At 42.7% G+C, this 13,719-nt stretch overlaps 1 protein-coding gene across 1 annotated transcript in view; it reads right to left on the bottom strand.

Moving 5' to 3' along the window:
- ches1 (checkpoint suppressor 1) overlaps nucleotides 1–13,131 on the bottom strand; it is an 80,138-nt gene extending 67,007 nt beyond the window's left edge. Inside the window, exon 1 of the mRNA XM_082506513.1 lies at nucleotides 13,062–13,131. Coding sequence (XP_082362639.1) covers nucleotides 13,062–13,097 — 36 coding nt within the window. The 5' untranslated portion in view covers nucleotides 13,098–13,131. The remainder of the gene's footprint in view (nucleotides 1–13,061) is intronic.
- Between the last annotated feature and the right edge of the window lie 588 nt (nucleotides 13,132–13,719).

Raw genomic sequence — 13,719 nt, 5'->3', positions numbered from 1 at the left:
TGAATGACTGAGGCCATAATCTCATCAGGAAACTGTTTACAGAGTTCAGAGCCAATGAAGGACTTCCTGCAGACTTCTGCAGGACTGGAAGTCGTTTTGGTCTCCATTAGATGAATGCTGAGTTAAGATACTTCTACGTTACCTTCAAACCTGGAAGCTTGGTCTTTGATAGTGTTTGTGTCTTCAAAAGAGGACTACTATTTAACTCAATACTGGATGCAATTTTAGTATTTTATTTGTATATTATTATTAGAAATGGTAGCAGAGGTTCTTTGTTTTAGCAGTCCTGTCCACAGTGGGACTGGAACATTTAATTAAGTGGTTATAAATGTCTGTCATTATTGACAGTTCATTTAAATTACATTTCAGTGATCCATTTCATTTGCCGCTTAACACATATACAGCCGAACTGCAACAGAACAGCACGATAGGGAAGGAGAAATGGAGAGAGTCTGTTAAAGAAACCCAAGCTGCTGCTACAGACAAACATATTATTTTATGATCACAACATTGTCAGATAAAATTAACTAAACTGCAGGTGTTGCCAATCCACAGACTGCATTTACGCTAGGCTGACACCTAATCATGCAAGCCAGACTTCCTCCAGATGTGCCACAGTACAAATTATGGTATTTCGGTTTACTGTGTATGCATTGATGCCCTCTATTAATATGTGTGTTCTTTAACCACAAAAATACATGTTTACTTATTTATATGTTGTGTTTCAAAGCAGCTCCATCTTGGGTCAGCATGCTGACAACCAGTTAATTACATATTGTGACTGTGGCATCACTCATGATGATTTAAATTATGCTCAACTAAACACTTCTAATCACAAACTACATTGCTGCATCCACCTGAAACCCAAATAAATCTCCAATATCTTTGTGGATAGCGAGAACATGACAAACTGCTTGCATTATTGGGTTCTACTTTGTTTAACAATGCCAGCGCCCCCAAAACTCCAAGAGCTAATTAGTTTTTAGTTGTACCAGCAATTCCCAGCTGGTCTTTACTAGCTGAAACAAGTAGAGCCTGACTGGTTTATCTGTGAGCTGATATTATCAGCAGATATTAGCTATTTGCCCATGTCATGATGTATAACTGCCAATGAATAATAATAATTATAAGAGGAATTGACAAGGGAAACACCCTTCAACCATTTTACAAGTTTTGATGTTGCATAGTTCAACCACCAGAGGGCAACACACATGTTTGGGCAGCCCGTTCTCACTCCCAACGCGTAACACACTGACGATTTGTCACATCCTGAGGCGTTCCATGGGAATAACTAACAGAAACAAAACAGAAACAGAGATGCAGGGAGGCACGACAGACGGAGAGACGCAGACGAACCAGCAACGAGGACGAGGTAACACACACTATAAATACACACAACAGGAATTGTTACATCCCCCAGGAGGATGTCTCTTCTCCCTATTAACCCTTTGTTTTGTCCAGGCTCCACCTCCTCTGTCCTGATTGGATGTTGCGCAGAGTCTGGCTAATTGGTAATCAGCAGAGCACTACTTAAGGCCTGTGGAGCTGTGCTTCTGTGCCCTCTGGCCATTTTGGGTGCCATACTTGTGAAGGCTTGCATGCCTTTGTATTTTGTGTGAGCATTGTTGTTTCATGTTCAGACTGCTTGTAGGGGAGAGCTGCCTTTTGTTTTGACACCCTGTTTTCTCCTGTTTATGTGTTGTTAGGTAGGTTATGGTTATAGGTTGTATGTATTTTGTTTCTTTGGAGTTAGGTAAGTTTCTTTTATTTCTACGTCAGGGATGTTTTGTTTGTTATGTTGGCCTTGGCTCTCCCTGACGTTACACCTCGGTCTGAACCCCATCACCAGTATTAAATAAACCTTTTAGAATTACCATCTTGGCTCCTCCTTTTCTATCCACATTTATGTTCGTCCCTTCAACCCCCTAGACTAGCCAGGGGACGTAACAGGAATCAAGGGATGGGAAACAGGAGGGGACCACACCTGGAAGACATCACAGCTGACGAGGCAGGGAAACGTAAACAGAACGCACTGACATCAGACAGGGACCTTCAAAGTAAAACAGGAACACATACACGCAAAGACACAGACTAAGAAACGCGAACTAAACACGGAGACCTTACTACACTAAAGGGGACACACAGGCAGGGATGACACCAAACAGAGGGAACACAACTAAACCCTGGGAAACCAAAACACAACAGTCATAATACATAAAACTATCAAAAGTAAAAGTACAACAATCAAAAACACTGACCCAGGACCATGACACCGTCTGCGTTCCTATGCTACGCGCCAAATTGCGGATGAAATCGAATAGAATGAGGCTCCCGCGATAACACATGTTCCAGCCGTGTATTCCAGCCCTGACCCTGATTTTGTCCCTAACCGTAACCGCCACCTTAAATGTGTTAGTGTTTTCCAAAGCGATTTAAGTAAACGCACATGTGTACAGGGAGTGCAGAATTATTAGGCAAATGAGTATTTTGTCCACATCATCCTCTTCATGCATGTTGTCTTACTCCAAGCTGTATAGGCTTGAAAGCCTACTACCAATTAAGCATATTAGGTGATGTGCATCTCTGTAATGAGAAGGGGTGTGGTCTAATGACATCAACACCCTATATCAGGTGTGCATAATTATTAGGCAACATCCTTTCCTTTGGCAAAATGGGTCAAAAGAAGGACTTGACAGGCTCAGAAAAGTCAAAAATAGTGAGATATCTTGCAGAGGGATGCAGCAGTCTCAAAATTGCAAAGCTTCTGAAGCGTGATCATCGAACAATCGAGCGTTTCATTCAAAATAGTCAACAGGGTCGCAAGAAGCGTGTGGAAAAACCAAGGCGCCAAATAACTGCCCATGAACTGAGAAAAGTCAAGCGTGCAGCTGCCAAGATGCCACTTGCCACCAGTTTGGCCATATTTCAGAGCTGCAACATCACTGGAGTGCCCAAAAGCACAAGGTGTGCAATACTCAGAGACATGGCCAAGGTAAGAAAGGCTGAAAGACGACCACCACTGAACAAGACACACAAGCTGAAACGTCAAGACTGGGCCAAGAAATATCTCAAGACTGGTTTTTCTAAGGTTTTATGGACTGATGAAATGAGAGTGAGTCTTGATGGGCCAGATGGATGGGCCCGTGGCTGGATTGGTAAAGGGCAGAGAGCTCCAGTCCCACTCAGACGCCAGCAAGGTGGAGGTGGAGTACTGGTTTGGGCTGGTATCATCAAAGATGAGCTTGTGGGGCCTTTTCGGGTTGAGGATGGAGTCAAGCTCAACTTCCAGTCCTACTGCCAGTTTCTGGAAGACACCTTCTTCAAGCAGTGGTACAGGAAGAAGTCTGCATCCTTCAAGAAAAACATGATTTTCATGCAGGACAATGCTCCATCACACGCGTCCAAGTACTCCACAGCGTGGCTGGCAAGAAAGGGTATAAAAGAAGAAAAACTAATGACATGGCCTCCTTGTTCACCTGATCTGAACCCCATTGAGAACCTGTGGTCCATCATCAAATGTGAGATTTACAAGGAGGGAAAACAGTACACCTCTCTGAACAGTGTCTGGGAGGCTGTGGTTGCTGCTGCACGCAATGTTGATGGTGAACAGATCAAAACACTGACAGAATCCATGGATGGCAGGCTTTTGAGTGTCCTTGCAAAGAAAGGTGGCTATATTGGTCGCTGATTTGTTTTTGTTTTGTTTTTGAATGTCAGAAATGTATATTTGTGAATGTGGAGATGTTATATTGGTTTCACTGGTAAAAATAAATCATTGAAATGGGTATATATTTGTTTTTTGTTAAGTTGCCTAATAATTCTGCACAGTAATAGTCACCTGCACACACAGATATCCCCCTAAAATAGCTCAAACTAAAAACAAACTAAAAACTACTTCCAAAAACATTCAGCTTTGATATTAATGAGTTTTTTGGGTTCATTGAGAACATGGTTGTTGTTCAATAATAACATTATTCCTCAGAAATACAACTTGCCTAATAATTCTGCACTCCCTGTAGATTGATTCCAAACGGTTGTCATGTTTCCGAATTCCATTTTTCCGAACTCGTAACATAAAGACATGTTGGGTGGCCGAAAGCGCAATATACCGACGATTTGTCACCTAGCGTAAAATGTTACGCTTTGGGAGTGAGAACGTGTTGGTTTGGGACGCCACGACCAACAACCATCTGTTACCATAAGCGAGTAAAGCAAATAAGTAAAACAACTACACTGAATAAATGTTTCTTGTGCCTGAAAAAAAAAAGTCCTTTATTGGTCCATACAATAAACTGCAGGGAAAATTCTTATGGGGTCAAGAGTTTGAAATCAGTGCTAATTTTAACAGGATGCAACTGGGTAAAATGCAACTAAACCATAAAACACAACACACAAAAATGACTGGATTCAAGTAGTCTATAATTATTAACATAATATGTATGTTTGTTTGCTTTTGCTTATTTTAGGGTAACGTTTATCTAGTAGTTTGCTGTCTGAAATAAACTGGGAGTGGAACATAGTATATTTTTTAATTCCTCTGATTTCCTGTAGACGTATTTTCTTGTGATGTCAGGGTTGATTGGTGCTTATTTCCATGATTTCAGGCTTCTCTTGGTAACCCTGCATTTAATGTCACAACGCTGTGAACTGCAGTTAATTCCCCTATAGGCAAAGGCTGCAGAAATTTGGACTTACAGAAAAGTGTGCATGAAAGGCTCAAAACGTCTGTGAGAGAGCCCCTCGTGCACTTGACAATTTCACAGTGGGACAGCCTTAAGTCCTCATGGTCTTAGCAGGAGTGCTCCTCAAAGTCTGCGAGTCCATGAGTGTGGAGATTGGGCCTAAGAGTTAAAGAAGATTTGTGGTTTTTAAGCGAAATCCAGCTACTTTTGAAGTGTTGCCACAGGTTACTTTTTTGTCTGCTCGATGGGTAGAGCTGTTTTGCATACATATACATAAGCTGTAACTCATCACATTAGACTATTTTAGGACCAAGGTGAAAGTCTATACACGCATTGTCTGCTCTGGGACTGCAGACTGGAACGTAGCTGTGCACGGTCCCTGACAAATAAAGATTTGAACCGAGCTAAAGAGCTGTTTAGGGAATCTTGCATTTTTAGTGTTGCTTTGTTGATATTACAAGACATCTGGGATCCTGTCGGGCTTTAAAATCTGCATATATGGCTGGACAGAGACCGGTTTTGATAGCTCACTGCGGTGGTTTGGTCACAAAGACCTGGCAACCCTGCATTTCCACAGATGCCTCTTTTTGTTGTTGTTGTTGTAGTTTGACAAGAATTTCCTGTGTTCTTCAATTATATTTGCTTTCCTTATCTGCTTGTTCACATTATATACTTCCGAAATTATGAGATGACTTTTTGAACATGGGCGTTATTTGGAGTTGTGGTTGCTCGTTTTCCTTTTGTTTGCTTTGTTCATTTGTCTCTTTTAATTCTATTTTTTTTTTATACTTTTTCAACATGTTCAAAATAAAGATTCAATCAATCAATCAATCAATCAATATAATGACTCAGTTCTAGTAACTCACTGCGCTATTGTTAACACGCATTCAGACACACACGCAAGCTCGCAGACGCTGAGCAGCCTAGGAGCTATCCATCCATTCATGATACTTCATTCTTTAAATGGGGCTGCCATCTTTGCCTGTCTACCCAGAGGCTTTGGCCGGGCGGAGGGGTGGGTCAGCAATCATGTGGGTGACAGGAAACAGGCAGGCGTATTGGCTGTCAAATAGCCTCTTTATTTCCTCTCTCTGTGCTGCCTCTCCATGTGTGTTTCTCTGCTTTTCATCGTCTCTCTTTCTCCCCCCTCCTCCTCATCCCGTCTCTCCCTCAAGTCTGACAAGGAAAAGATTTTCTCTAAGTTCACAGAGGAAAAAAGAAGTGAGAGGGAGGTGTAAGAGTCTCCCCGTCTCCTTTTAACATTCCCTGTCTCTGTAGCCCTCTCGCACACATTCACGCGCGCACACTGCCAGCCTCGCACGTCTGAAAGACAGCTAGCAGTGATTTGTCATTGTAACACTTTAGTGGACTGTGTTTCCAAATCATCCCGTACACTTTTTTCTTTCTTTTTTTTGCAGACATGCAGACACGTAACATTCCTCAGAAGACAGGTCGGGTTGAGAGAAGGAGAGAGAGAGTGAGAGAGACACGAAGTTGCATACTCTCTCTTTCCAAATGCAGCCGAGCGCTCCGCACGGATCGATAGTAATCCTCGGTGGGAGCCGTTTATTTTGGAATGTGTGTGAGGCCCAGTGGGTGACAGAATCCACATTCGCACTCACACATGCGTGCCACGTTATAAATCTCGCTGCAGCTGGAGTGGGCGCTCGCACACGTAAGCACAACACGGCGCGCACTGGTGCAGACAAACTGGCACGCCGACTTACACACAGCGACAAGTACACACTCAGCACGCTCAGGGCCTGACAAGCAAAGCCTCCCGTTGGGCTGAGCTCTCTCCTCTCCTCCAATAAGTAGAGCTCGCAGAGCTCCAGGCTGAAGGAGGGGACCCAGTGTGTCTCAACGCCGTCCCCTGCCAAACACTCAGTTCTTTGGGAATGGCAGCTCTCAGCAGCTGGCTAGGCCGGACCTCTGTACGCTGGTTGTCCACTCCTGCCAGGAATTTATAATTCTACCATCACAGCGGAACTTTTTCCCCTTCTTACAAATATTTAGACATGTGACAAATTAAAGGAAAATGGACTAGAAGGCGTTTTAATGTGCTGTGCTACCGTGCTCCTCCAGAACAGCTTTAGTGCAGTTTGGCATTTGAATCTCTGGTCTCTGAAACTCTGGCGGATCACCATTCTACCAAAATATGTTGGTGTGTTGAAAATAATGATGGAAAGCACTACAATAAGCTTTATTTATTGTCCTGTGCTGAATCTAACTTGGCACTTGCTCCACTCTGATGCCCATGTGTTGAGTTTATTTGAAACCGTGGAGACTGGAAGTAAACTTGTTGCTTCTATAGAAACTTACAGAAATTACAGAATCCTGGAATTTGTCTTATAGATACAATAAAGGCAATGAAAGACCATCCAGCACAGGCATGATCTTTGGACAAATCGTTACTCAAGCCAACCAATCACAGCAGCTTCGACAAAGTGTGGATTTACTTTTCCAGAGAAGTGCACAGATAAAGCTTTAGACACAGGAACATGACCGTGTTACAACCACAGCACTTCTCAGCATGTTTTGCTACTCGCCAGCCATCTTATTAACACCCTGGAGCAGTTTTTGAAGTTAATAAGCTCAGTCCCGATTGATGATCACTGTCTGTGGCTTCTCCTACCAGAACTATCGATGCTAATTCATGTTATGGATGCTGGCTACAGTGGTAATGGGTCTATCTGTCTACCGCCACACAGATGAGCTAAGTGGAGCTTCAAGTTCCATTAAGTGACTTTTAATGCCTTTGGTTTAACATATATATATAATTATCAGGCTTAACAAATGCGTTTATAGTCTTCTGTAGGTTTTTAATTTCATTGAGATCTATTTCCTACGAGTGCTGTAACATGTGATTTACATTGTTTTGACACTACTCAAACTATTTGGTGACCCTTTGAGTGGGGGCATTTTCACCCTGGAACTGATGCTGAGGGTTGATCATTTATTCTTTCTTTTGACATTTAGAATCAAAAATCAAGACGGGACAAGAAGGAGACAGTGCAGGGATAACAACACAAAGAAAATGACCTGGAGTGGGCCTCAACCCAGGCCCTTGGAGCAGCCATAGGTGCCTAAGCTGTACAAATAGGTGTACAGCTTAGGAATAAATTGAATTATTAGTCCATTAGCACACAGAGAATCATATTGGCTAATAACTCAGACACATTAGAGTAAAAATATGAATTTGAATTGCTTTTGGAGAGCGATTGCAGCAGCAGCTACTGGTTCCCCAGAAGTTGATGGTGCAACACCCTCAACCTCGGGGTACCTGCTTTAAGTTGCAAGGTGTTTGCACAGGTCACCACATACAAGGTTTGTAATCAGTCTGAGTCTGTGGCGATGAGCCAAACTCATCTGCGACTTGTCTCTTTGTGGTATGGGACTCAGCTCAAATGGCTGCCAACTGGTTATATTCTGTTTCTACTCCTATGTAAAAGGTTGCCGAGTGCCTATTTTATTTTGCATTAAATCCAGGACCAGGTCCAAGGACCACTCACAACATTTGCAAGCAATGTTTCAAAGGCCACAAGTTTGCAAATTTGTGGTTGCAACATTATTGGTTTAGCTGCGGTTTCCAAACACTGTTAGTGTTACTCTTGCATAACATGGAGGTAAAACCATAGGCGTACATAAAAGTTAGACCTAGCCATTATGATGTCACCCCTTAGTTTGTAAAGGTTAAGTGTGATGGTTGGGGGTTGTTTTACCCAGAAGTGACCACAGACTTCATAGACTGAGAGCTTCTTTTTTAATCAGAAATGGACTTAAATGTTCCAAAAAGCACCAAAAGCCCAAATACAGTCAAGGTTTCCAGTTTAGTGACTTGAGTCAGTGGAAGCGAGGCCTAGCGGTTAGCTAGCATCTATAACCTGTATCTCCATCCACCTGGCATTCAAAGTGGACAGGTGGTGCCCCAGGTAATGCATTCTTTTAGGCTACTCAATGAAATTTACCTCAGTCCCTGCTTGTCTGGATATTTCTCAGAAGCTTTGTGGCTTTACATTCAACCACAATTTTTAAAAAATGTTTTAAAAATGACTGGAGGGTGTGCTTCAACGAAAGGGGGGGTTAAACTCCTCAGCCTCCCCATAAAGGTGTATGCTAGGGTGCTGGAGAGGAGAGTCCGTGCGTTAGTTGAACTTCGGATACAAGAAAAACAATACGGTTTTCACCCTGGTTGCGGAACACTCGACCAGTTCTTTACCCTCTCGGGGATACTTGAGGATGCATGGGAGTTTGTCCAAACAGTTTACATGTGCTTTGTGGACTTGGAGAAGACATTTGACCATGTTCCTCGGGGTGTGCTGTGGGACGTGCCTCGGGAATATGCCGCTGCAATGATGTGGGTGCTGCACTGGTCCATCGCGGTGAAGAGAGAGCTGAGCTGAAAAGTAGAGCTCTCATTTACTAGTCGAACTACGTCCCTACCCTCACCTATGTTCACAAGATTTGGGTAGTGACAGAAAGACCTGGCCTCCCCCTTTGAGATAGGGTGATGAGCTCCAGAGCCGCTGCTCCTCCACATCGAAAGGAGCCAGCTGAGGTGGTTCAGGCATCTGCCTCCTGGGTTCCTCATGGGGGGTGGTGGGGTGTACCAGGCATGCCCCACTGGGAGGAAACCCAAGGGCAGACCCACTGGAAAGACTATATCTCTTGGCTGGCCTGGGAACGCCTTGGTGTTACTCCGCACAAGCTGGAGGAGGTGGGTGGTGAGAGGGGGTCTGGGCTTAGGGTTAAACCTTCCCTGCTTAGGCTGCTGCCCCTGCGACCCAGCCCCAGATGAGTGGAAGAAAATACAAAGATTGATAAAATATTTCCTTTGATATTATCATCATTTATAATACTATTTGGTTAATTAATAGCTAACATTTTGTTAAGAATAACTGGACCATTTAACTGATGGTTCTAAAGTCTAATTTATAGTCATGCAAATGTGTTCATCTGCATATACGTTTCCATTCAGACGAGGTGGGAGAGGGGTCGTCCAACACTGTGCAGTCCTGACTGTGTGGAAATAGATGACGTGAGCGTCTGCTGAACGCTGAATGTTTGACTAGTGAGAACAGAGCAGGTAGCGACAAACTTGAATAAAATTAAGCATAAAAAGCACAGACAGTGCCTGCAGTGGACACTTCACTGTTTTTAACAGTCTTTGTTTTACTTCAGTTCTTTGTGTGTTATAACTTTGCTCTTCTCTGTGGTTGGCTGACGGACCAACAGCACAAGCAAGAGCGGCCCACATCCTTTGTACAGTGCCTCCATCAGACTACAGAGCTCTCTACAGGCAGGCAGGCCGTCCCCAGCAAATGTGCGCTTTCTCTAGTCAACCACAAATTTTGTGTAAGACGTTACACAGAGGGTAGCAACTTGTTAAGTAGACAGTTGAATTCAGTTCTTGAAGCTGGCAAAATGGGAAGGAAAACCTCCCTTTTAACATGAAGAAAGCTTCCATAAAGCATACCTTGATGAACAGCCCATTTGGACACCTTAATTTACTAAATGAACTTCAGTTCAGAAACTAGCAACTAACACTATAAACCTATCAGGAAGGTGCTTACTGAGCTCAGTAAGCAAAGGACCTGAGGGCTGTTTTCTCAAGAGGACCTCCACAGAGCTATAAACCCTTCTGCAGCCAGAGTGTTGCCCCCTGCTGACCATTGGGGGAAAAAAATGCAAGTTTAAGGCATTGACTTCACTTTTCAGATGATGTCATACAGCCTGAGGTTCTAGTATATCCCTGGGCTATCGGAAACATGCTAGCACTAGCTCTGAGAAGACTTTGAGAAATGATTAAGTCATTTCTGATCCTCTGCAAGTGAGCCTAATTAGTTTTTTTAATCATTAACTAATTAACACCCAGCTTCTGCACATGACTTTAAAAAAAACTTCACTGCAAATCAGTTTTTACATTTTCAGATATGATGCTCCAAATCACTTTGATTTGTGTCTAATAATGACACCAAAAGCTCTAGAGTGTATGCCACTCTGTAAGGACTCGTCTGGGCTTGCTTTTACACCTTTTTGGGGGATCGGTTTGGATCTCTGGGTAGAAGCATTCCCCTCAGAGGCAGCAAGGCAGGCCCACAGCACACACAAACCTGGGCTCCGCCTGAGAGCATTGCATTATCTGAAGCAATCTAGCAGCAACCCAAACCCTGCTGCCCTGCGAGGCGGCATGATGGTCGTAAAAATGACCATCAGTGGAAAAGCTGTATAAAGTATATAACCCCCCTCACCTTCATTTTCAACATGAAATCAGAATGACACACTGCAGTTAAACACCGATGAGGAGAACGAGCTTTGCTACCATTATTTACTTTAGTTAAAGCTTCCACACTGAACGCACAGGGTTTAAAATAAAGCCCATTTTGGAAATTGACTGAAGCTCATTTAAAACCATCCTGTCAGAGAACTGCATCATTACATGACGGACACATCACCGTCAGGTCAATTTTAGACTGACGCACTCTCAATGTAATCAGAGAAGGGAGCTTTTTTTTATTATCAGATAGTATATTTAACTATGGAGCAAACCTAGTGCCCTTAAAATGTTCAGAAAGGATAGAACAGCAATGCAGTAGAGCCATATGCTGCGTGTAGCTCTACGGGCACATGGGACCTGACCACTCAACTATCTGTGGGCTTTGCAGCAGTCAGCAATACAGACATATCCTCAGCAATACAGCCAGCTCAATAGCGTGCCTCCTTCAATGCAGCATAATCGCCTCTTGTGACAACATTCCTAGCTCCCTGAGAGTCTATCTACTTTCTCAAATATCCCCACACCATAAGATAAAGACATTAGAGACCATGGGATTTGAAGAGAGTTTTGTCTGTGATGTGCAGTGATACAGACCTGGAATGCCTAGGAAGTTTGGGATCGCTCTAACAGATACCATCAAATGAGTAGAGTGGACCAGCGGGGACAAAGCTCAGCATGTTGCTGAGCTAGTTGGGAAGGAAAAGGCATTTTAAAGGAGAATACGGGAATGTTTAGGGAAATCATTTGTGAGACTTCACATGGGACCGGTGAGCCTCATCATGCATGTTTGGAGCCAATAAATGGCTGTGAATTACTTTTAGAGCGAAGAACACAATGGGATTTGCACAGCAGTGAAATTAAAGGTCAGTCAGGAGATGCTTTGCGCCATATGTCTTCTCTGTGAATCTATTAACTTGCTTTTGCCTCTCTGCCGTTGTGTCGCCGCTCACACTCTCCAATTCTTCTCCTCTCCCTTTCTCCTCCCTCACTCTCCCTCTGCCTCGCTCGCTCACTGTCCCTGGGTGGGATGAGTCATCGAAGAGAGAAAAGAAAGGAGAGGAGGTGTGTTCGCGTGTGCTGTATATGCATGTGTGTTTGTGTCATTCCTCCTGAGGTGCTGTGCCCTTCACACTCCTTCTCAGCTTCATGTCAACCTTGCTGTTAGGGTGTAGACATAAGTTCCATAGGTATGAACAGCGTACACACACACACACACACACACACACACACACAAACACACAACTTGACTCTGATGTCTCTATATGTTATGATAAGCATTAAAGTTCTACCTGAAACAGGCAGTGGGCGGGTCAAATAGGTATGTGTGTAGGTGTGTAGGTGTGTTATATACAAGTGATTTAAATCTTACTACTGTGTAAACATCTCTCATATGAGACGATGGAAACACCTACACTGTGACCACCTACATTTGTTCCTAGTAGACAAAAAAGTCACGCACAGGACTTTTACACTTGCTTTCCTAACAAACAAACCAGCATAGGTGAGGTATTTCTTTTATAACAACTTAAAAACAGTAAAGTGAGAGCAGATTTTGAAGTTCATAGCTGATGAAGTTTTGCTTAATTACCAAGGAGCTTTGGCTTTTCAGTATTTAAGCCAAGCTTTCACTAAAATATATATAAATAAAAAATATGCATATTTATTTTATCATTTTGGTTCCTCATATGTGCTGAATAAAATTCCTTCTTCGTTAAACTTATGCAAGATCGCTAAGCTGTGTACGCTGGTGTTTGCCACAGCCATAAACTGTAGTGAGGGTGGTGCCACCTATTTGTTTCTACTGTGTTTTGTCTGTTGTGGGTTATCGACATCAGCAGTGACCAGATGATGGAATGTTAAGCTAATGCTAAGGCTGGCTAGCTAGTTTTGTCAGTGAGTTGCATGCATAGATGAGCGTGGACAAATATCACATATCACTCGGTCACTTGGTGAATAAGGTCTCACATAATGTGAGAATGCTAAACAACAACTGTTGTTGTTCAGCTGGTTCATTGTGTGCACATTTTTGCTGCTTTGGTTTTGCTTGCTTTTATAAACACTGTGTACTTTTATGCAGTTGTTATAAAAGAAGAAACACTGACCTTTCTTTGTGTGAGGGTGTACCCTTGTTTCTTCATGCTACAAAGGTTCGCATTTTACCTTGAAAGTCTTGTGGACTGTCTCGTTTTTGAAAGCAGCCTCAAGTGGCCACTTGTGGAACTGCAGTTACTGTCACTTCCGTTCAGACTTCATTTTTCAGTCTCTGCTGCTTTCTCAAATTAGATGAGATGACAGATGATAAATCTAAATTTCTGATGATATTAGTAAAAACTGGAGCTCACAAAGCATTTTACTCAATTCACCTTAAAACTCTAATGAGTCTATATTATGCACCTATACAAGAATTACACAACATTTCTCTGACAAAGGTCCGTGCATGGTGATAAAATAACAGCACGTCTTGGTTAGATGTAACCACTTGTATATGTATTAGAAACATAATAAAAGACAGCAAAGCTTTTGTTGCTAATAGTAAACATGGGATATAATTGCTAACTAATTTTTCTATCCACATTCTATGAGCTAACATGTACTTAATAGTGTAATATTATTTTTATTTGCTTCTTCTATTTTTAATAGACTATAATGCTTTAGTGCATTTTTTTTCATGACTTAACACCTTCACACACAGTACCAGCACTTTTTGTGTTATTGTGGGCGTCCTTTGGCATTAGACTGTACACCCGGAGCATCGCAGGT

This window comes from Aulonocara stuartgranti (assembly GCF_965226115.1).
Source record: "Aulonocara stuartgranti genome assembly, chromosome: 15".
Lineage (NCBI taxonomy): Eukaryota > Metazoa > Chordata > Actinopteri > Cichliformes > Cichlidae > Aulonocara > Aulonocara stuartgranti.
Note: the sequence above shows the minus strand (reverse complement) of the source record. Positions and strands in the feature narration are given on the sequence as shown.